Source organism: Misgurnus anguillicaudatus, chromosome 13 (assembly GCF_027580225.2).
Source record: "Misgurnus anguillicaudatus chromosome 13, ASM2758022v2, whole genome shotgun sequence".
NCBI lineage: Eukaryota > Metazoa > Chordata > Actinopteri > Cypriniformes > Cobitidae > Misgurnus > Misgurnus anguillicaudatus.
Genome location: NC_073349.2, coordinates 16834978 through 16857539, shown reverse-complemented (window position 1 = coordinate 16857539; position 22562 = coordinate 16834978). Strand labels below are relative to the sequence as shown.

Sequence of the window (22562 nt, the reverse complement as noted above, 5' to 3'; positions counted from 1 at the left end):
TCCTTCATAATGTTTGATAATGTTGTTTTAAATATTATGTACTAAACTAGAATAAGATTATATGAAGAGTTCAAATGCAAAACCCTCTACTGTAAGTGTACCTGACATGTTTTGGTGTTTTCTTGAACATTTCTTTCAAGCTCTTGTGTTTAGAATTAGAGTCAATCATTTAATTTTTAAAGCAATGAAAAGGTTACTAGTCAGTAATAACCTTACCCGTCACTTTAGCCATTTAATGGTATTTTTTACTACAAAACCCTCTAATAGCCTACATCAGCACCAGAAAATTTACATAAAATTGGCGGAGAGCCTTTTGTGTAAACACAAACGCAAATGTTCTGGGATCACTCCCGTAAAGGGGACCTAGTAACATTGCGTACCATTTACGGAACACTTCCTGTGTGAACAAAAGGCATAAGTGAGGACGCACGCACCACGTGTGATCGCAACAAGAAGTTATCATTCAGCTCTTTGACACACAGGATTTAAATGCAGATTAACATTTATGATGAGAAACGTCTGCAAACTGCACATACTTTACGTATGTGTGTGAATGCACCCACATAATCCGGAAAATCATTGGCAGTGTGAATATACCAAAATCAAATGATCATGGACAAATCCAGAGGTGCATTTTCTGTATATTTTCCATAATCTCTGTGTGAAAAGGGCTTGAGCTTTTTTAGCAAAAACCTACACTTCTAAAAAAAATCAGCTTCTTCAGCAAAATCGCTAAAGATATAACTAGAAACACTGCAAATGATGAAAGTCAGAATGTAAAAATAAAGAAACTGAACCATACATTAAGGGGTGCCGTGATCCACGTGACTGCCACATCCGAGTTGTATTTAATAATACTCACAAGAGACCAAAGTCTGAATGTGATTAACAATCATTTCGCAACAAGAAGTCATTTATTGCTGCAGTGAAGCCTTTCAATATATAAAAATATAATACATGAACAGGTTGTGACAGCTTTACAGGATTTATAACACTGTATCTCAGTAACTACAGGGTACTGTACTGGATAACCAGGACAATGTCAATATTTGAGACCGGAGAGAATATTTTATTACAGATAAAATGGCATAAAATGATAAGGCAACAACATTATAGCTGGTTTACGGTAACCCTAACACCCTGTCAACACCTGATTTGACAGCTTGAATAACTGCTCGAGTCTGTCTACAATCGAAGTGTCAAAGCAGCAATGTTCACTAACTCAGCCCAATCATCTGTAAACTTCATGCTTGATAATAAAATAGGTCAATAGCTATGTATGCAATTTTACTTTCAAAGGAAACCCATTAAAGGGACCTTCCACTTTTTTGAAAATATGCTCATTTTCCAGCTCCTGTAGAGTTAAACATTTGATTCCATTAGCATTGCGCCTAAAATAACCAAAGAGTTTCGATATGTTTCCTATTTAAAACTTGACTCTTCTGTAGTTACATTGTGTACTAAGACCGACGGAAAATTAAAAGTTGTGATTTTCTAGGCAGATATGGCTAGGAACTATACTCTCATTTTGGCGTATAGGGATGCTCCAATCGATCGGCCGCCGATCGGTATCGGCCGATAATGGCATTAAATGACTCGATCAGTGCTCGCTAAATCTGCCAAACTCACAAACCGATCCTTCTGTTTACGTTTGTCATCAAAAGGATCCTGAATGCGGCTGCAATTACGTTGCGCAAGCATTTTTACAACCTGTTTTTCATGTGCGACGTGCAGATTTGTATGTCTCTCTTTGCCTTTACAGACATATGTGTATTTTCTATGAGGACGCGCTCCGGTCAACAGCAAGAGGTGTCTTAACATCCCAATCAAACAGCGTAATACAACACATATCTATCATGGACAATTGCATCATCATGAAATAAGTTTATTATTTGCATGCGTTTTAAAGTTTTGAGCGTTTAAACTTTAATTTTCCTCACAGCTGCTTTTGTCTGCGCTCACCCGCCACACGCACACACACAGCAGCCTGTATATTTGTAAATTTGTATATTTTCAAAAAAAGTGGAATGTCCCTTTAAAGTATAGATATGTAAAAAAACATAACAAGATGTAACCATTAAACATTAAATATATAATGATATTTGCAAGTGAAAAGATTATTGCAACAAACTAGCATAAACTTCCAGTGTAAACAACTTCATTGAGCATAATGGGAGCGATCTGCTTTCATCATGTCGAGTGTATACAGGGTGTAACATCAGCCTGTTGACACTCACTTTCAAGTGTATTTATGACCCTTCTGGCAAGATTTGCAAAACTCAAAGCCTTATGGGACGACCACGACCCGATTGTCTAATTGTACGAAATCATTTTGTGTGATGTATTTACAATAGTTAACATTTAACTTTTTAAGTCTTAATAAATAGATTTCCCCACTGATATGATCTACACGCATCTCACATTCATCTCTAGCAACTGCATGACATTAGGGAAATATGAAATAGGCTGTTTTTGCTAATGAGAAACACTTAACTGTCCACTTAAAGATATTTGTTAACTTTTTAATGACCCAATATTAAAGTTACATCACTTACAGTACCAACGCATGCTAACAGGGCCATGCTAATACCTTGATCTCTTTGGTCCTGCTTACATGAATAAATCACTAAGCCAAACTCCACTCATGGTCAGTGTAGCCTTGTAAAGCCTTTGTGTCTTAATAAATAGATTATTTGAGAAATAAACAACCTGCCATGAGTCATCAATTCAGTTTATTAAGTGGCCAGGTTTACTGGTGCATCAAGTTTGTCATATTGAGTTTAGTAGATGAAGACTACAGCGGATTATCTTTGAAACAACAAACTAAAAATGCCAAATAGAAGAATCACACAGTGCTCAATTATGATGATATATTTTGTTATATACCAAGCAAAATGACACTAAAACTTGTCAACTGATCACCATGCATTATGACCTGCTGTAAATATCTTTGAGGCAATGCCAGTGTTTGGAGATAAAGGATGTCTTTCTTTACACCTGCTGTGTGCGGAAGCCGTCTAGTCCCTGCTAATACACTGCGTACCACAACTGCAGCATTCCAGAAAATCACAAACTTTTTTTTAGGTCCCAAAAACACAAACTTTAGGTACAATGTTTTGAAAATCAAATGACAATGTGCATAAGATGGCCCCACCGTAAGGTCCAATCTTGTTTTTTATAATAATGTTGTGCATTCCTATCTTGTAACAACATTACAATCTGATCGCTATAGTTTTGTATAATGCATGATATATAAAGAATGTGATTTATAGCACTGTTCCATCATTATACTTAGGGGGTTACCTTAGATATTTTTTATTTTAGTAAAGATAAGACTTAATCCGAGCACTGTCTAAAGTAGTGTCTGCATTAGGGGTGGTTCACATTTCATGTCTAAAACCGAGCGGTTCCAACGGGGTTTCTGACGCAGCATTCTGAAAAGTAGAAGTATTTTTTAACTGGCTGTGGCCCCGACGTGCCTTGAAAAGTTAACTTTTTATTTGAGCACGCTTGCCACATGCCTACATTCAAGAAAACATACAAAATACGGGAAATGTGAACTGCCCCTTAGTATATCATGGTTGCATTAGTAATGATGTATAGATCATATTCATGTTACATATTTGCCACCCAGCTTGACCATTCAAACAGAGATGCATCAAAAAATATCAAATCTGAATTCAATATATGAATGTAGATTGGATTCGTTTAGCAAATATTGCATTTCATGCATTCTGTTTAGACTGTAAAACAAAACATGGATATTTGAGTAGAATATACCAACATTTCAGCAAAAATGTACCTCCTATATATAATGATGTCCACATTTGCTATTACACAACAGCACAGGTGCAGAGACTCACTGAAACCACACCACCTGTCATGTCCCACAGAAGGCCGAAATCCCTCATATGAGTGACGGTCAGGGTCGAGTCCCTCGAAAATTTGACCCAGCACTTCGGTGCCATCTCTGGAATTGCTTAAATTGTTGTGTGTTAGATTGATGGTGTGTTATGTGTATGTGTGAATACAGAATGTGTGTCTAAAGGCTACCTACTATCTGAACTCATCAACTGTCTTTGTCTCCTGAAATGAATCTTTAATAAATTCACTGAATGTAAACATGACAGTGAATCAGATGAAGGGGTTAGTGTTGGTTTTGCGCCCTTCCTAAGAGAAATGCTCGAGTGGTCACAGACTCTTGAGATAAACACATCGCTGTTTTTGTAATGCAAATGAAAGCCTATTGAAAAGATTCAACGGCCTCTTTAAAATGCCACTCAGCCGGACAGAAAGGTAAACAAAGCCATTTAAAAAAACTAATGCTGACAAGCACCTTCACTCTGTCATTTAACAACAAAAACTGTACTTGTGCTAAATTGAAACAAAAATGCATAAACCAACAAACAAACTGTTCATTAATTAAAAGTCCAAAGTGACTTACAATACAGTGCATACAGGCTTTACATTTCATGTACATTTCCACCATTTATTTCTTGTTTGTCCGTCGAACAGTCACTTGTTCTGTGTTTGCTCCGTGCACCACTACCCAACTAAAAAGCATTTGAAATGGGCATAAAAGATCTGCTGACCTCCAAGAACCAGCGATCGGCACCAGTGGGCATAAAACAACGAGGAGCTTTTCCACATGGCTGTTTCTTAACATCGTCCACTCAAAGCTGGGCCTGTTTTTCAACTGCCATTGAGGACATTACTATACACACAGGTCTGATATGAGTCACCCATGACTCAAACCAGGTGCCATTAGGATTTATTTCAAATAGTAAGTGTCAGACAGAGAACATAAGAGAGAGAGAAACATTTTCAGATCCGGGACAAAGTCTGGGTCTTCTGTTTATTTCATTAGACTCCATTAGGAATGAAACCGGTGAGATGGACAAAATAATGCCAGGCTTATTTTAGGAAATATGTGAATTCATATGTGGTCATCTAAGCGAACAATCCACATCCAGACTCAAACACATATGGGCGGGTCAAATATGAATTTTCTAGATTAATTTAACCTTAACCCAACAGTTGTGTCTAAAATATTTGATACTCTGGGACTTGGCAGTTAATAAAATAAGTTTTATGCATCTAAAGCATCATTTTTAAACTGGTTTCACTGGTCTCACAAGATGCAGCCAAACATATAGGCTATTATAATTGGGTCCTTGAGTAAGGCACTTGCTTCACATGAATAAATGGTCAATTCCCTCAATGCCAAAAGTACAAAAGCTTTATTTATTTAAGGTTTTTGCCTAAAGCAGCTCTTTCAAGTTGAGGGCTTGCCTGTTTTCTAAAAGGCAGGCGGATGAACACACGAGGCCATGTAAGCATCAATCACCTGCAAGCAAATCTATCACTTGTTACTTGCACCCAGAGCAATTTTCAGATATGCTTTTTAGATGTCACAATCACCGGTAGCTAGCAAATGTCAAAGTACAGCTGCAGACAATTTACAGAGAAAAATGAAAAAACAATCAATACACATAATTTCCTTTCAACCTCATGAAAAAGCCTGGAGGCTGAAACAAAGTCTTGCAAGTTCAAGCTGCCCATTCAAGTGCCATAAAAACTACCATTCAAGAGTTCCTGAAAACTGATATTTTAAAGGAGTAGTTCACACCCAAAATGAAAATTTGCTCACACGTTATCCAAGATGTTTACAGTATGTCATTCTTTTATCAGCCACATACTTGAATTTATAGCTGTTATGCTGCGTATAGCTACACCAAAAGTGAAGCATTGTGTTCCTCGCTTCTTTTTTAACTTCGCGTCCTGCAAATTTTCCACTTAAGTTGAATATATAAGACATGTTTGAGGTGAACAGCACATGTTATTAACCTACTTGGTTACATATGGATTCAGTGGCGGCCAGTGACTTCTTTTTCAAGGGAACATGATGCGAAGCTCGGCACAACATGTATTTAGCCCATCATGTGTGTGGCTCTTCATTTCAAAATGTGTTCGGCGCGTCATGTAAACTTATGTGCATCACGTGTCATGTTAAAGGTGCAGTGTGTAAATTTTAGCGGCATCTAGTGGTGAGGTTGCAAATTGCAACCAACAGCTAAGTTCACAGTTCACCCCTTGCTTTTGAAACGCATAGAGAAGCTATGGTAGCCGACACAGGACAAACATGTCATCATTGGAGACAAATTAATAAAAAAGTTTGTCCGTTAAGAGCTTCTTTAGAAACATGGCGACACAAAATGGCTACTTCCATGTAAGGGGACCCTCGGTGTATGTAGATAAAAATGTATCATTCTAAGGTAATAAAAACATAATGGTTCATTATGAAAGGTCTTTACACACCCCTGATAATATAGATTTGTATATTATTTTGCATTTCTGTCAAGAGATCCTTCTAAAAATTACACACTGCACCTTTAAAATAAGTGCCTGCAGCAGACGCTTCAAAGGTGTTTGTGATTAAAGAGACGCTCACGTTTGCCAGATACTCGCTTAATCTAATGTGTAATCAGAGTTTATTGTTAAGTTAGGGTGTTTTCACATATACACTGTTTAGATCGCCCCAAATGACGTGTCGCTCCGAGTACGGTTCGTTTGGGTCAGTGTGAATACAACAGCCGCACTCGGGTGCACACTAAACGGCCGCTCCGAGACTGCTCTAAACAGGTGGTCTCGGAGCGGCTGTCGCCGAACTCTGGGGCGACCCACCTGTGGTGTGAACACTGCTGGACCTCGGGCCAAACCAAATACAGGAAGTTCTCCACATGTTTGAGCCACTGGGCTTCCGTTGTGACGTGAGCCGGGTGTTATATTGTGGGTTAACAACAAACAAGCCAATCCTGGTCATTTGCAGAGATTCGCTGTCTCCTTTACGTTTGAGCTGATGATTTTATAAATGCATAGATGTCCTCCACACACAAATAGTGACATTAAGGGCTTTTTAGCAAACGGCTCCTTGAGAAAGGCTTTAATAGAACAGCTACGCAATTTCGCATTAAAGCAAAGAAACTTTGCAAAGACGTGCATCGTTTATCTCCATATCTTGATAGCTGCGCTCTCTCTGTCAGGCTGGTTGTCGTGGAAACGTGGGGGTGGTCAGGAGACGGTAAGACCTTTAGAGACCAATGACAGCGCTGACCGTTGTCACATGGTGTACGGTGCGGCATTTCGAGTACAGTAAAAAAAAAAAATGTGAACACGGATCGCACTAACTGAAAAATGATACAATGTATTTTGGTGCGCACCAACATATGTGAAAACACCCTTAGTGTCTTGTAAGTATTTTGTGAACGTGAGTGTCTCTTTTATCATAGGCCCTAGCGAGGCATATGCAGCAGACATGTATTTTGACATAGCGCATGATGCACATGGTTCACACGACACTCCGAACACTTATTTTGAATTCGCGCCCCTCATAGATATGTACACTAGATGTCGCCTTGGCTACGGCAGTTCATTGAACCGAATGCGTCAAACAGAGCCGCCATCTTGAAACAGGGGAACCCTGCATCAGCGTCATTGTAGGCAATGGTGTAACAGAAATAAAATTACCATAAATCGTCGTGAACGCGATTTTCTTGGTTTTCTTTCGGTTCGTTTCAACAGTCATGTATTTAGCATTTAGTCCAGGAAAAAACAAAATTTTGATTTTATAAAAATTTACTTTTTCTAACTGTAATGCATAGTGCTAGTATCCCTAACATCCATACGCAGCACAAAAGTCCGGCATCGTCCATGAATTCAAAGTACAGGCGGAGATAGAAGCTTTACATAAATACTTTCTATGACAAGACTAGCCTGAAAAGTCCGCTCCCCTTCTCACTCTCATAATGGGAGAGGGAGGGTGTTACTGCGCCGAGTCGAAGTACTCCCAAAAGTGCTATTACGCCATAAAATGTAGCTCCTCTTTTAAATCCGCTTAAAGAAGCGCTACGTTTTATTTTGTACCACCAAACTTGCTCGTATAACTACTCGTCTTAAATAGGAAAAAGGTTGATGTGTTTGGTCACTTCTAACTTTATCTCTAAATGGTACCATTGAATGAATGGGGCTAAGCTAAATGCTATCGAAGCGTCACAGCGCGCTCCAGCGCTTACGTGCACGCACACAGATGATAGAGGGATGTATCAACAATTCTTAGTTAAGGTAATAACATATTTTAATATTGAAAATGAGTAGACTATTCCTTTAACGTCTATGAAACTCATTATAAACATTAAAATCAAAAACTTTTCAAGATCATTAGAAAAACAAACATTTTGTTGGGCATCTACAGTATTTAAGGACAGTCTTGAAAGGACCGGTTCAGTACTCTTTAGCATTCCTGTGATCAGATGAGTTAGACACAGATAACACTTGTCCTTGACAACACACAGACTGAAATATGCCATGCTTGCACCTGTTGAGCCTACGGTATCCTTTACCAGACGGAAGAATCTCGTCGGAGTCTGGCGGCATTCAATACTAAAGAAACGCCGGTTTTGATTCGTCCCTTGTGAAGGAGGTTTATTGGACTCCTCAAGGCCTGATTGATGGTATAACAGCCTGTAATTGTGTGAAACTCTCTGGCTGCTTCACCATCACAGAGTTATTGCCCAGATTCGTTTCTGCTTCAGTCAACTGCAGTTTCTTATTCAATACAAACTCAATTATCCCTTCCACTATAATAGTCATAGTTAATAATCAGTTTTCAATCACTTGGCATAATGGCATGCATTGTGATAGCGACCCTGTCAATCATATACGATGAGTGATGTAATCAAGCCTGCGTTTACGATGCATTAGCATACAAAACGTGCTGTCATTATATCGCTCTACCAAACCTGTACAGTAACTACAGCGGGAGACAGACGTCTATGAATCACACTTCCTGGTACACAAGCAAGACGACACTAAAAGTGATCATACTGTAAAAAGCTCTTACCCTCCATACGCTCCAAAAGTGAAACTCCTCTTTCTCTGCGGCATCGTGGCTAATGGATGGAAAGCTCAGTGTAGATCAGAGGTAGAGAGAGAGAGAACTTTACAAGAGACACAGTGAACTGAGTCTGTCTCTATGGACCGGGCGGATATGTGTGTGTGTTTTAATAAGTGTGTAACTGTACACATCTAGCACGCTGTCCTTTCTTTCCACTCCCCTGACTCTCTCTCTCTCTCTCTCTCTCTCTCTCTGCACACCTCCTTGCCAAATAATGAGAAGGGGGGGCTGGTTCTGTCCTCTTCCAATCTCCTGGGTAACCAATGTGTTCCCACTTCTCATTCATATCCTACTGTAAACAGACCAACACGAGGCAGCACCTAATGTCCTTACAATGCTCTTTAAAGCCATGTGAATGAGATGTACAACCAGCAGACGTCTGTTACACAAATAAAAGCAATACCTGTAATTAAAACTGGAACAATAAACTTGAAGCTTACAGTATGTCCTGGGGTTTGGTATTGTACCTTTTTGTCACTGGGACAGTACCTCTTAAAAAGGTCCTAATATGTACCTCTAAGGTACCAGCGTGTACCCCTGAGGTAACAACATGTACCCTTTTAGGTACAAGAGTGTACTTTTTGAAAAGGTACAACCCCAGTAGCAACTTTTGTACCTTCATGTACTTTTTTCTCTGAGAGTGTACTTCATAACTTTTTTCTAATCTCATCACTTTTCACAAATTTCTTACTAAATATCTTAAATTTAAACATGCCAATGTAGTCTGATTATCCGTTTCAGAGTCATCGCTAGACCCCTTTTACTGGGGCACGTGCCTATATTACAGTGTTCTGTATTTTAGATATGAAATTAATATATACACTCATCTAAAGGATTATTAGGAACACCTGTTCAATTTCTCATAAGTGAAATTATCTTATCAACCAATCACATGGCAGTTGCCTCAATGCATTTAGGGGTGTGGTCCTGGTCAAGACAGTTGCCGTTTCTCAATGTCAAGGAAGGATCCTCGAAAGCCAGAGTTTCGAGGATGCTACGTCATCGACGTCCATCGAAGGACTGTTCCAATGTCGAGGATCCTCGGAATTTCAGCCAAGGACTGAGTCCTTGGTTCGAAAAATATCCCATATACAGGAAAGGATGCATATGTGTATTCTTCGCTCACTGAAATCACCCACAATCCTATGCGCGCAGCACTGAAAGCACACCTTTGATTGACGCAATGACGTGCACTTGCTAGCCTGTTCCATTTACGTGTTCTCCGAATGCTTAAGAGGAGCCTCCCCTAGCCTCTGAAGAAAGTGACTTGTAAGGACTTAGTCCTGCCAAGGAAGTATCCTTGACATTGAGAAACGGCCAATCTCCTGAACTCCAAACTGAATGTCAGAATGGGAAAGAAAGGTGATTTAAGCAATTTTGGGCGTGGCATGCTTGTTGGTGCCAGACAAGTTGGTCTGAGTATTTCACAATCTGCTCAGTTACTGGGATTTTCACGCACAACCATTTCTAGGGTTTATGAAAAGGGAAAAACATCCAGTATGCAGCAGTCCTGTGGGCGAAAATGCCTTGTGGATGCTAGAGGTCAGAGGAGAATGGGCCAACAAGCTGATAGAAGAGCAACTTTGACCGAAATAACCACTTGTTACAACTGAGGTATGCAGCAAAGCATTTGTGAAGCCACAATACGCACAACCTTGAGGCGGATGGGCTACAACAGCAGAAGACCCCACCGGGTACACTCATCTCCACTACAAATAGGAAAAAGATGCTACAATTTGCACGAGCTCAGCAAAATCGGACAGTTGAAGAGTGGAAAAATTTTGCCTGGTCTGATGAGTCTCGATTTCTGTTGAGACATTCAAATGGTAGAGTCAGAATTTGGCATAAACAGAAAGAGAACATGGAACCATCATGCCTTGTTACCACTTTGCAGACTGGTGGGGGAATAGTTTTTTGGCACATGTTTTTCTTTAGGCCCCTTAGTGCCAATTGGCCATCATTTAAATGCCACGGCCTACCTGTTTCTGACCATTCTCACTAGCTCAAGGACACAACATAAAAAATTTACTTTGACAGATTATTTTAAGAGCAGTCATAAAATGATTTGAAATATTGATGAAATATTGTTATTGTAAAACTATTTTTGTAAAAAGACGTGCAAATATATTCTCTGCTGTCATGATTTCCTCACATTGTTTGTCATTTATGCCTTCAAACATGTTAATAATGCTCATGTTAAGTATGATGAAGACTTTAATATTTTAAAATAAATAAATGTTTATCTTTCCCAGTACTTGCAGTGTAGGAATAGTGGGTTACGCAAAGGCAATTTGTATAATTCATTGTGTTGCACACTTCTTGCACACAGCAGGCTATCAAGAAAAACATCAGAAAAAAATGAGATCTCTAGAGCTTTATGTCTAGCAAAGCCCCTGCGTTGTATTACAGTGTTTTTCTACATTAAAAATTACTGTTATTTGCTGTATAATGTACATTCACAACATTGGGCTGCCTGGATCTTAAACATAAAAACAGTAAAAGTCAATCTAACAAGAACATGGGAATTAAAAATACATGGGACAAACAAGTTAGAAAAATATGAACAAAACAAAAACAAACTAATTTGTTTTCTGCTTTAAGGAGTCATGTCTCTCTTAAAAACAGCTGCTTAAACTGTTGAGACAGTGCTGCAGTCACACTCAATGTCACTTAATTGTTTACTTCATTTCACATTCCTACTCAGTCGTGAGCATGTATAATATATTAGTCTAGGGCGCAAAGTGTATATATTGGTCAAAGGCAAAGTGTATCTGTAGGTCAGTCATTAATGTGTGACTCCTTCAGGACCGTGAAGTCCAGCCTCCCAGCAATGCCTCCCTACTGTTATTGTTTACTAGAGGTCTTAAACGCAGTTGTTCTGCATTACAATTAAGCTTTGGGGTTATCTGGTTTAAAGCAGTTTCTTCTTCGACTTTAGCTTTTACATGTTTTTCTTTTTTATCAGTAATGGATGGCACACAGGCTTCCAGAAGAACGCAAGAGTGGAGATCTCCTAAAAGATAGTTGTTTCTATCAGCCTTATCTACACTGACGTGCTGCTCTCAGACCCAGACGGTCCGACACATCCCGCCACGGGCTGAAACACGCTGTCAAAAGCTTGAAACAGCTGACTCACGGTGAAATACAGGTTTACGACAGCATGCCTAATATAATGGCTACTTGGCATTTTTCCATTGATACAAATGATCCCTAAGGCAAAACGTGAGGCATACAATAGCATCAACGGGTACAAAAAAGCAATCTGCTCAATAATAAATCATGCATAAAAGATCCAGTCTTTCTCTACATCCTGGATTTACATAAAATTTTACATCTTTTTAAAGTCTCCCTGTAGGTAAGAATTTTAGCAGTTAAAACACATCTTTGAGCATCATAATAGCATAAAAGTTTTACCTGTCACAGTAATTTCTAATTTCTTTTAATATGCTTTAAAACAGCTTGAATGTAATTCTACACTCTTGCCTCGTTTAGTATACGCGGATCTAAGTATATGCGAATTAATCCTCACCTCTACTCAATTGCTCAACTCAGACCATAGTTATGAATATGCAAATTTGTCCTCGCCTCCACTCTTTCGCACCACCTCAGACCATAGATATATACATGTATGTAAATAGATGCTACAATCTGCAGTTTCAGACACTTAACCGCTAGTTCGGTTTCACACAATGTATACGTAAACTGTGCGTTTGCAGCACTAATTTATCGATCGTCGATTAATTGTTGATAATAATAAAATAAAATAAATCGATAAAACTTCAAGGTCATGCATGTGTGTGCGGTGCCTGCGCAAAACATATACAGCAGAAGAAAAAAATGAAGCGAGCGCACAGGAGTTAAACTAGCCATGATCACAACGATGCTCGATGCCAAGCACACACCTGCGCTTTTTAATGTCATGCCAGATAAGGCTAGCTGCCAACGCAAAGCTGCACGGAATGGCATCCGCAGAGGGTATCATTGGGTTCGATATATTAAATGCAAATCAGGTAGCCTACTGAAAGCAAAGACCCTCTCTAGGAAAGCCTGCAAGCTAAGCATAAAAACGCTGTTAATGTTGCTATACACAGGAAAAGAGACCTGTGAGAGTGTTTCTAAATGAACAAATTAAAATGTAATTTTCAATTCTGGCAAGAAACTGTAAAACATAAACTGTAATTGACTGACACGACACACTGAACGCCCGCAACAGATTATATTTCATTACGAGATAAGTCTAAATTAGTGATTTTATCAAAACATCACATTGACTCATTTTACAATCCCACTAGCATGTTTAGATATTATATTTTGGCAAAAAAATCTTTTAATTCGCTTGAGGAAGCTGGAGTTTTGATTGTGCCATTTACGCACACTTTCATGTCATTGGCTATATGCGACTGCAGTAAAGGCTTATTGCACTTTTACAGTCAATGATTATTCGATTACTTCCCATCTATACATTAAAGCTGTGTTTTGGGACATATGGAGTACTTTTGTACCCGTTTACCACAAAATTCCTCAACTACACTATTAGCTTACCTGTAAAATATCAAATTTTTATGAAAAATTCACATAAATTATGATCTTAATTTGATTTAAATTGTTTTTAGATATTGATCTTGATGTTATGTGTTAAATTCGGCCATGTTTAGAAAGAAAAATATAAAAGAGTTACAGTTTTGGAAATAAATCATTTCAACCAGCAGAGGGCCATAGAGACCCATTCATTTCACTGGATGTGGCCAACTGCTTACATCACTACTTTATTGATACATTTTGTGAATTTATATATATAAAAACATTAAAAAGGACATTAAAAATAAATATTATTTCAAATAGTAGATTTTTTTGTAGTTTTTGATGCATTTTGAAATGTTTGTTTTACAATTTGACTAAATGTAAGTGTGTGTTGGGGGGTGCGTGTAACTTTGTCTTTCTGCATGTCTGTGTCCTTATATGTGTGTAAGTGTTAATTTTATGAAGAAAAAACTCAGCAATGGTGTTAAATTATGAATTTGCACATGGCTTATCTTAAAACATATTTAAAACACCACACAGACATATAAACAACAATAAAAACCTGAATATCCTCACAGTGGGACTAATAAAAATATATTAAAAACATAAACTTAGTATTATACAACAAAAATATATTATAGTCCACTGTCTGGGTTCTTTATCAACTAATAGGCGTAAATGTGGTTTTTGGCCACTTATTAGTCTGTTAGTCTTGTTGGGGAGGGACAATTCATCTTCAATTCACCTAACCTGCATGTCTTTGCACTGTGGGAGGAAACCAGAGTACCTGGAATAAAACCTACGCTGACATAGGGACAACATGCAAACACCACATAAAAATGCCTCCTGTCCCAGCCAATGTTTAAAACCGGGGATTTTATCATTTAGGGCAATTAAAGGTAATACTCCTTGCATAGAGTCTGTTATATAAAGCACAATGCCAGCCTGATATTGTATGTACGTGGCATATACAGAACATACTGCTTATATAATGCATGTGACGTGAAACAGGCCTCAAAGTCGTCAAAGTATTCAAAGCTAACCTATTGGCAAAACAAATAAAATGTACAAGCTAAAGCCGTGTCACAGCCTGATGTATTATTGTGATATACTGTCAATCTGCTTGCAGAGCGGGCAGGCTATCGTTATTGACTCTGATGGCCATTCTCTGTGGTGAGATATTTACTCTTCGAAAATAAACTGCCAGGCAGACACTGATCAATCGAGAGCACTGTGTTTGCTTAGCTTTATTTCCTCGGTTCAGACCACCACTGTTCATCATTTCCACGCTTTGGAAAGACCCGGAGAATATTTGGTGTTTGAGAGACAAACTATAACGCCATATCCATCACATCTCAAACAAATAAATGCGACAGGTCTCATTCACAGGACAATAAACCTTCGTGTCCTTTACAAGACCTGTGCAAATAGGATTTTCAATAGTGAGGCCAAGGGAGTAATATGAGATTTGGCAAAAGTCAGACTGAAAATGTGCAGGTTGCAGTCAAGGCTAAACAAAGAGACTTTGAAAGTACAGGTATAGCAGTAACAGCACAATCAAAGATTTGCCTTTTGGCTAAAATTAAAAATCGTAGACAGTGGCGTAATTGTTTATGAGTTGTTGATTTGCCGGAGTGAAAAGCGTTTGCTTTCTGGCCTGGATCCTTTCAGACGAGGGAGTTTAATTACAAAACATTTACTCTGTCTAATGATAAACACCTTGCTTATGCCCACAGCATATGAAAGAGGTCTGACTGAGAAAAACATCTAAACTGGACTGTATTTGAAACGAGGGGAGATGAGGTATAAAGAGTAATTTTGCAGAAAATGTGAAGGAAATAACCCAAAGCTTATTTTCACATGAAATTCGTTTCTTTCAAACCGGAGCATTACGTGCTAGGCAATCATGAAAACTTTTTTTCATAAGTTTCTAATTTCAAAGAAAGAAATCAACAGAAGTACTTTTCACAGGCAGTCACGAGCTTGTGATGTTTAAAGAGGCTTGTGTGTGTGGCTGTTTGACTGGAAGGTGTTTAGATCTGTCCACATGAGCTCATGTCACGGCCTCGTGCACACTGAGGTCTTTCACTGGAGCTCAGTACAGTACTACAGTCTGAACTTCACAGCGGACACATCTACAGTTGTTCAAATATGGCTATGTGTACATGGACACCTAAAAAATATGCATTAAAACATACACATAGACATAACATATTTATGCCCTGTATAAATATATGTTCCGATGCAAAATCCTCTAAGTGCCGTCCAACATGTTTTCTTGCATTTTTTTACCAAGTTGAAGTTCAGCAATTTCACTTTAATGGCAATGATAAGGTTATACATTAAATGAAATGCCTTATTTTCACAAATGTCACTTTAGTCATTTCATATTAAACAAATGTAAATATATTTTGCTGTAAAACCCTTTAAAGGGATAACTGTTAGTTCACCCAAAAATGAAAATAATGTCATTAATGACTCACCCTCATGTTGTTTCAAACTCGTAAGACCTCCGTTCATTTTTGCAAACACAGTTTAAGATGTTTTAGATTTAGTCCGAGTGCTTGCTGACCCTCCATTAAAAATCTATGTATGGTTTACTGTCCATGTCCAGAAAGGTAATAAAAACATCATCAAAGTAGTCCATGTGACATCAGTGGGTCAGTTAGAATGTGTTGAAGTATCAAAAATACATTTTGGTCCAAAAATAACAAAAATTACGACTTATTCAGTATGGTCTTCTCTTCCCATCTATTGTGAAGCGCATGCGCGAGACTAAAGTCACATGACTGCAGTCGGTGGCGCGGATGACGTGTTATTCTCAGACATGTTTGCAACGTTCTTTTTTTTCAAACTTACAGTGTGCGTTTCCCGAACTCCGGGCGCACAAAAAAAAACAGCTGGGGCGCACCAGATAACACGTCAGCCGCGTCGAACTTCAGCCGCGTCACTGCAGTCACGTGACTTTAGTCTTGCGCATGCCCTTCACAACAGACGTGGAAGAGTAGAGAAGACAATGCTGAATAAAGTCGTAATTTTTGGACCAAAATTTTCGATTATTCAACACATTCTAACTGACCCACTGATGTCACATTGACTACTTTGATGATGTTTTTATTACATTTCTGGAGATGAACTGTATACCGTATTTTCAATGAAGGGTCAACAAGCTATCGGACTAAAACATCTTAAACTGTGTTCCGAAGATGAACGGAGGTCTAACAAGTTTGGCATGACATGAGGTGAGTCATTAATGACATTATTTTCATTTTTTGGTGAACTATTCCTTTAAGTAGGCTACATGAAAAAAATCTTCACTAAAAAGTTATTACAGTATGTGTAAAACTACATACAATGTATCTATTTAGATGAATATATTAAGATTATAAAAAAATCCAGATCATCTACATTTATCTTTTATTGTATACTGTATAGACACTGTATATCTGTATAAAATGATGCAGTCTGTAAATGACTTATTTTTCAAATAAGATTCACTACAGCATTATTAAAAGACCATCAAATTCACTTTCAGACATACTGTAAGAAATCTCTCCTTGCAGAAAAGTGGATCAATTGCTTAACTCAGTGAAGTGCATGGGCATATTCATGCCCATTGATCTCCGTGTCACAGAGAGAAGATCTATTCGATCTGTGTTATGATACCTCCTGCCAACTATTGTAGATCAGACCTAAAGCTACGGAAAGAAGTACAAACCGACTTTATTTCTCATATGGCCCATATATCAACTCATTTACATCAGTTTATATTCATTTGAGGCATCATTTTAACAGCCTGTATAGGGAAACACTGGCACCTATTGGAAGATCATAAAACTGCAACCGTATATGGTGAGTGTGCACAGAGATATTGTCATGCTGGAACAAAAATGGTGCACTGCATTCGACTAAAAATGATTGTTTAGGGAGATTGTATTGCATGGCTCAGTGATTGATTTTAATGCGTTTTACACTATAGTGCACTATGTGACCAGCAGAAAAATGACACAGCGAACGCAGGGAGTACTGCTTTATGCTCACATAAAAACCCTAAGTTGTTTATTTAACCATTATGAAATAATCTTCATAAACTTTAATGCAGTTCTAACAGTAAGATGGTGCATATATAGACTCTTTATGGGGATTTAACAAGCAGAACTATAGCAATACGAGCTTGTATCTCTAAGCAATGTCCTAACGCACAGATGACATTCTGCCTAATCGCTGCCTATTGCTATTGGAGAGGAAAGCCACAGTACATCAGAGCCAACAGGGATGATACTGCATTCAGAAACAACATAATCACAGAATAAATAATTTGCAACACAGTGTACATACTGAAGGTCAACAATCCTCCATTTTGTGATACAAGTTACAACAAACAAAGAATTAATGTAAATGGCTTTCAGAACCTTGGACAGCATCAGAGCAAAGCAAAATGTTTCAGTAAACTGAAAACCACAAAACGTAGTGGCCAAAAATGATGTCCAACTTTGAACATTTGAGATCTTTATGTAAATAGTTTATTAAACATGCATTCAATTTTTGTATGCATGTTGCATTGGTGTGAAATATAAAATGAAACTCAGCTTTAAAAAGAATTTAAGGAGGCTTGGCAAAAAAATAACCTACACATAGCAGATGTGGAAAGTTTAGAAAGACTACAAAAATGACCACAAAAGAGGATCAACAAATATTAATATACAATTGTAATCAGTGCATGCTTTATTGCCTGCAAGCTTTTTGTTTTTCTATACATTTTTGGATACTTGAATAAAACCCAGAGTTCCTATTCCTAATTTAAATTAAAAAATATCCCAAAATGTTACAATTTTGTCCATTACGTACAAAATACTCATATTTTGGTAATAATAATAATAATAATAATAATAATAATAATAATAATAATAACAACAACAACAATAATAATAATAATAATAGTTTAATTTATTGTTATTGCTGTAGAAAAACAAAATTACATTAGAGCATTAATCGATTGATTCTCGCGAAAAATTAGACTTATGAGGTGTCATGAAACATTTTGATAAAAAGTAAATGCAAAGTAAGAGTATAAAATGATTTCACATGATGTCAAATGACATCATACAAACCAATTTGGTTGTTTTTTCCACATTTAAGGGGGAACTTTTCATTACCGCAACGTGTCCATGACTGGATTTAGTTTCTTTGACAAGGAAATATTTATAAGTAAAAAGTCTAAAAAATAAAAAGCTTCAGTGCATGTTATACTATAAACATTAACAGTAAAGAAACATGTGGTATTTGGTGATCATTGCTAAATGTAGAGACAATAATAAGGAATATAAATGTGTCCAAGAAAAATTTTCCCATCCTCCGCAACAATTTTCAATCATTGTTTAAGCCCTTAAGGAACTAACATTTAAAAAAAAACAGTTGGAAGGGAAATAATTAAGTGTGACACTCAAGATGGCTACCAGGTAAACATTTCTTATTTTTTCTCTCAAGATAAAATTTTTAATTTTGTTTGTCATAGTACCTAGATAACTTTTTAGTTCTCATTACCAAAACATTAGTTTGTAAATGCATATATTTAATGTAATATCATGTTACGGTAATGATCATTTTTATAATAATAATTTATAATCTAAAAATGTAAGTAATTTTATAGGAAATATGTTTTAAATTATATTATAGTAAGTTCAGACCTTAATCTTATATGTGCTAAAAAAAATTAAATTCTGATGCTGGACACGGATTTTGTGAGAATAGACTGCTATTTTTTCATATGGTGTGTTGTCTAGAGCTCATCTACCACAATGGAGATATGCACAGTAAAAAAGTTAAAAAATGTAAGATGGATAAAGCAACTCCCTCCAGCTGTACGAGTGTGTGTGTGTGTGTGTGTGTGTGTGTGTGTGTGTGTGTGTGTGCTTCATGTCTTTATAACAACTTGCAGTCCCTGCATTTACATCCTAACTTTATCACTCCTCATACAACGAGATGATATAGCAGGATGATATCAAGCGAAAAGCTAAAATAGCACCTTTCCTACTTACTGAAGCAATTCAGAAAGCCACATGGGCCGTATAGAAAGCCTTCCAGCATTCAAAGTGAGAAGCATGGTATGCATCAGTGCAGAGCTGAATTACATCCTTATCTCTATGATGCAGCAATACACCTTCCACACATCCAGGCCCTATAAAACTCAGCAGATTCATTCAGATCACAATGCACTCTGACTTCCAAATACACTATACTGTGTGTGCATGGTCACAAAGTTTGGGGATGGATTCTGTCTGCTTCAGGACATGAACTTAGTAAAGTTTTTATTTCATGTGTTAACATCTACAATATATCTACAAAAAAAGTATATTCTGGTGATTGGCATCTTGCTATTTTAGTTGGAAGCAGTCAATACAGTATAAAGATATAAATGGAGTCTGCTTGACTATCAAACAGATATCTCTAACAAATCCCAAAACTGCATCTGACCTACTCATAAAAAAAAGAGTATTTCTGTATTGTGATATAGAGTAGACTGGGTAAACATGGGAAAAATTGGCAAAAAACAGCTGCAGCAACCATATGGTCCATCTGAATTATCTAGGAGACATAAAACACTACGTTACCTACAAAACCAGGAGCATCATATGATCATGTACTGTATAAAACCCAAAGTACGCTAGTTTTTAACATTGAGAAAGATATTAATCGCCTTATCTCTGAAACATTTTTCAAGCATTTCCCAGCATGCTCTGTCAATTTAATATTCTCTCTGCTTCTGTGCAAGATCATTAAACTCCACTGGCTTCTGAAAATGTGCATGAACTGAACAAAAAAGACAGGAAATATATCTTCAGGGGACGAAGAGTCTAAAGAACTAAGAGAAAGTCAGTATGCAGCGAGGGAAGGACATCACGCTCGACTGTCCATCACTGATGCCTGGTGGTGACGTCTGCCAGTAGACTTTGGCTCTCATTTAAGTGTCACCTTAATGAATTGTTCACCAAATGCAGGCTTTTCAGCTCAGCAAAAAGACAGGATTTTAACTGGAAGCTATCTGTCAACTGCAGACAGTCTCTGTCCATCCTATTTTCAGTCAAGTCTTCCATCTCTGAAGCGAAACGGTTTACTTAGCTTTCTCTTACCTAGTTTGACTTCACTGAAACAATCAAGGTCTGGGAACCTTTGCAAAATAACTTAAAAACTTCTTTTAGTGTTTAAAAGAATTTGTGTTTTGTTCTTACGCCAAATTTTTAATGAGGGGTAAAGCGGAGAAAACTACAGTAAAGAAGTGCCTACGCAAACTGTTCATTTAATAGCACAGAGGACAGCAGCATAAAAAGACATGCATGTTGCTCCTTTTAGAAGACTGTCATAAATATATTTCTGGCAATGTGGCAGGATCTTTATCTTACAAAATAGAGTACAGTTTTTCTAATTGTATAATTGTGGCATTCTGTTAATTCTGTCAAATATTTTTGTATGGTGATAGCTAAACTAAGCTGTACATTAAATAACATGTGGTTTATGGTTAAAAAAACATGCACGTACATTTTTGCAGCTCCAGATTTCACTCTCTTCCTGAAGCGCACGGATTTGAAAACCGCTGATTGGCCAGCTAATCTGTACGTTGTGATTTTTCTGAATACCTCTGACGTCAGGTGGAAATGTGACGCTCCTTACCACGTTTGAAAGATTTGTCACAATGCTAACAGGAGTTAACTTACAGGCTGCGAGTCCAAGCGGGAGGAATTATGATAATGTCGGTCTTGTCTACAGTAGTTACACTCCTTTAAAATAATGTTATTAATAGTGGGAAATAATCAGTTTTTATCATTTTTGCGCCATCTGTCAATGTTCGCCTGACATTCTACAACATCTGCTTTAGTTTGTGTTTATTAACCCTTTAGTTTCACTTCATCACGCAGCTATTCACGTTAGAGGTATCTGTTAAAAACATTTAATTCATTAATAATCTAGCATGTCTCATTTTCTGTCATAGTTTCTTCAAAATTAAGTTTTATTTGAGTGTTTTAAATAAAAATATTTTAATTTTCATCATGACGCATACGCCCCGACCCTTTGATTGCCACGCCCTCTGCACCGCTGATTTGCCCAACCCTACCACCTTAACTAACAAATTTTCTGCGAAAACCCTGCACCCTATATATGTTTCTAAATTATGCATCTTGCTCTATTCAGAAAAACATGCATCACATTTCAGATGTGAACTTGGTTGTGAGCATAGTTTCAAGTTCATTCTAAGCATCATTCTCTCTATAACAGAGGACAGCAGATAAACAGTGCAACATAATATTCATAGGAGTGATAAATGGCATCATTTTACAAGAGTATATAGATGATGTCAGTGCTAACCAAACTGATCCAACAGCAAAAAAAAGAAAAACTGTGCGAGGTTTTCCCACAATCCCTTGGACAATTTTAGAGGCATCCTGCAGCCAACAAGCCCATTCAATTAATGAAGGCTTTGCTTTTTTAACCATAAGGCCACAATGCAGTCTGGCCTGGGAGAGTGCTTTGCTGGCAAATAAGATGGGCCATTTAATTACTTACAATGCCAGTTATCTACAAAATACTTCCTATTTCCATCTCTCAGGCTGAAGATGTTAAGACTCAATGACTTTGCTCAAAGACTCTTAGCTCAACAGTGGTGGTGATTTAAAAATTACACTGAGTGAGCAGTCAAATCAAATCGCCAGCAAAACCATCAAAGTGTAATACTTGAAACTATCCATCTTGCGGGGTCACTATGAGACAATCCCAGAACATTGAGGTTAAACCCTATAGTCAACAATCACACCCACTCTCCCTAATGCTGCAGACAGAGATGTCATGAATGCCCAGTCTGATTTTTTCTGGAAAGGAGCTGAAGTAAAATTGCACAGCTTATACTAATGGAATTACAGTGGGGATCTGCAATGAGCCATGCTGTTAACTGAGATTGGCAGCACATCACTGCTACACATCATGAATACAGATGAAGATGTTTCTGAACACTTCATAATCAAGAATATAATACTGTAGATGTGCTCTAATAGATTATGTGGGAATGCAAATCAAAACAGGTAATGACTTTGGTGGA

General features: G+C 37.6%; 1 protein-coding gene across 17 annotated transcripts in view; it reads right to left on the bottom strand.

The window, feature by feature from the left end:
- The window catches only part of rap1gapa (RAP1 GTPase activating protein a), a 112390-nt gene that overhangs the window by 74249 nt on the left and 15579 nt on the right, over positions 1–22562 (bottom strand). For 2 of the 17 annotated variants that reach the window (XM_073875215.1, XM_073875217.1), the window contains exon 1: positions 8900–9094. The exons of 14 other annotated variants lie outside the window; for them this stretch is intronic. In XM_073875215.1, the coding sequence (XP_073731316.1) occupies positions 8900–8943 (44 nt within the window). In that variant the 5' untranslated portion in view covers positions 8944–9094. Of the gene's footprint in view, positions 1–8899; positions 9096–22562 lie in introns of those variants that run through there. One more of the 17 variants, XM_073875218.1, reaches the window with a different exon arrangement.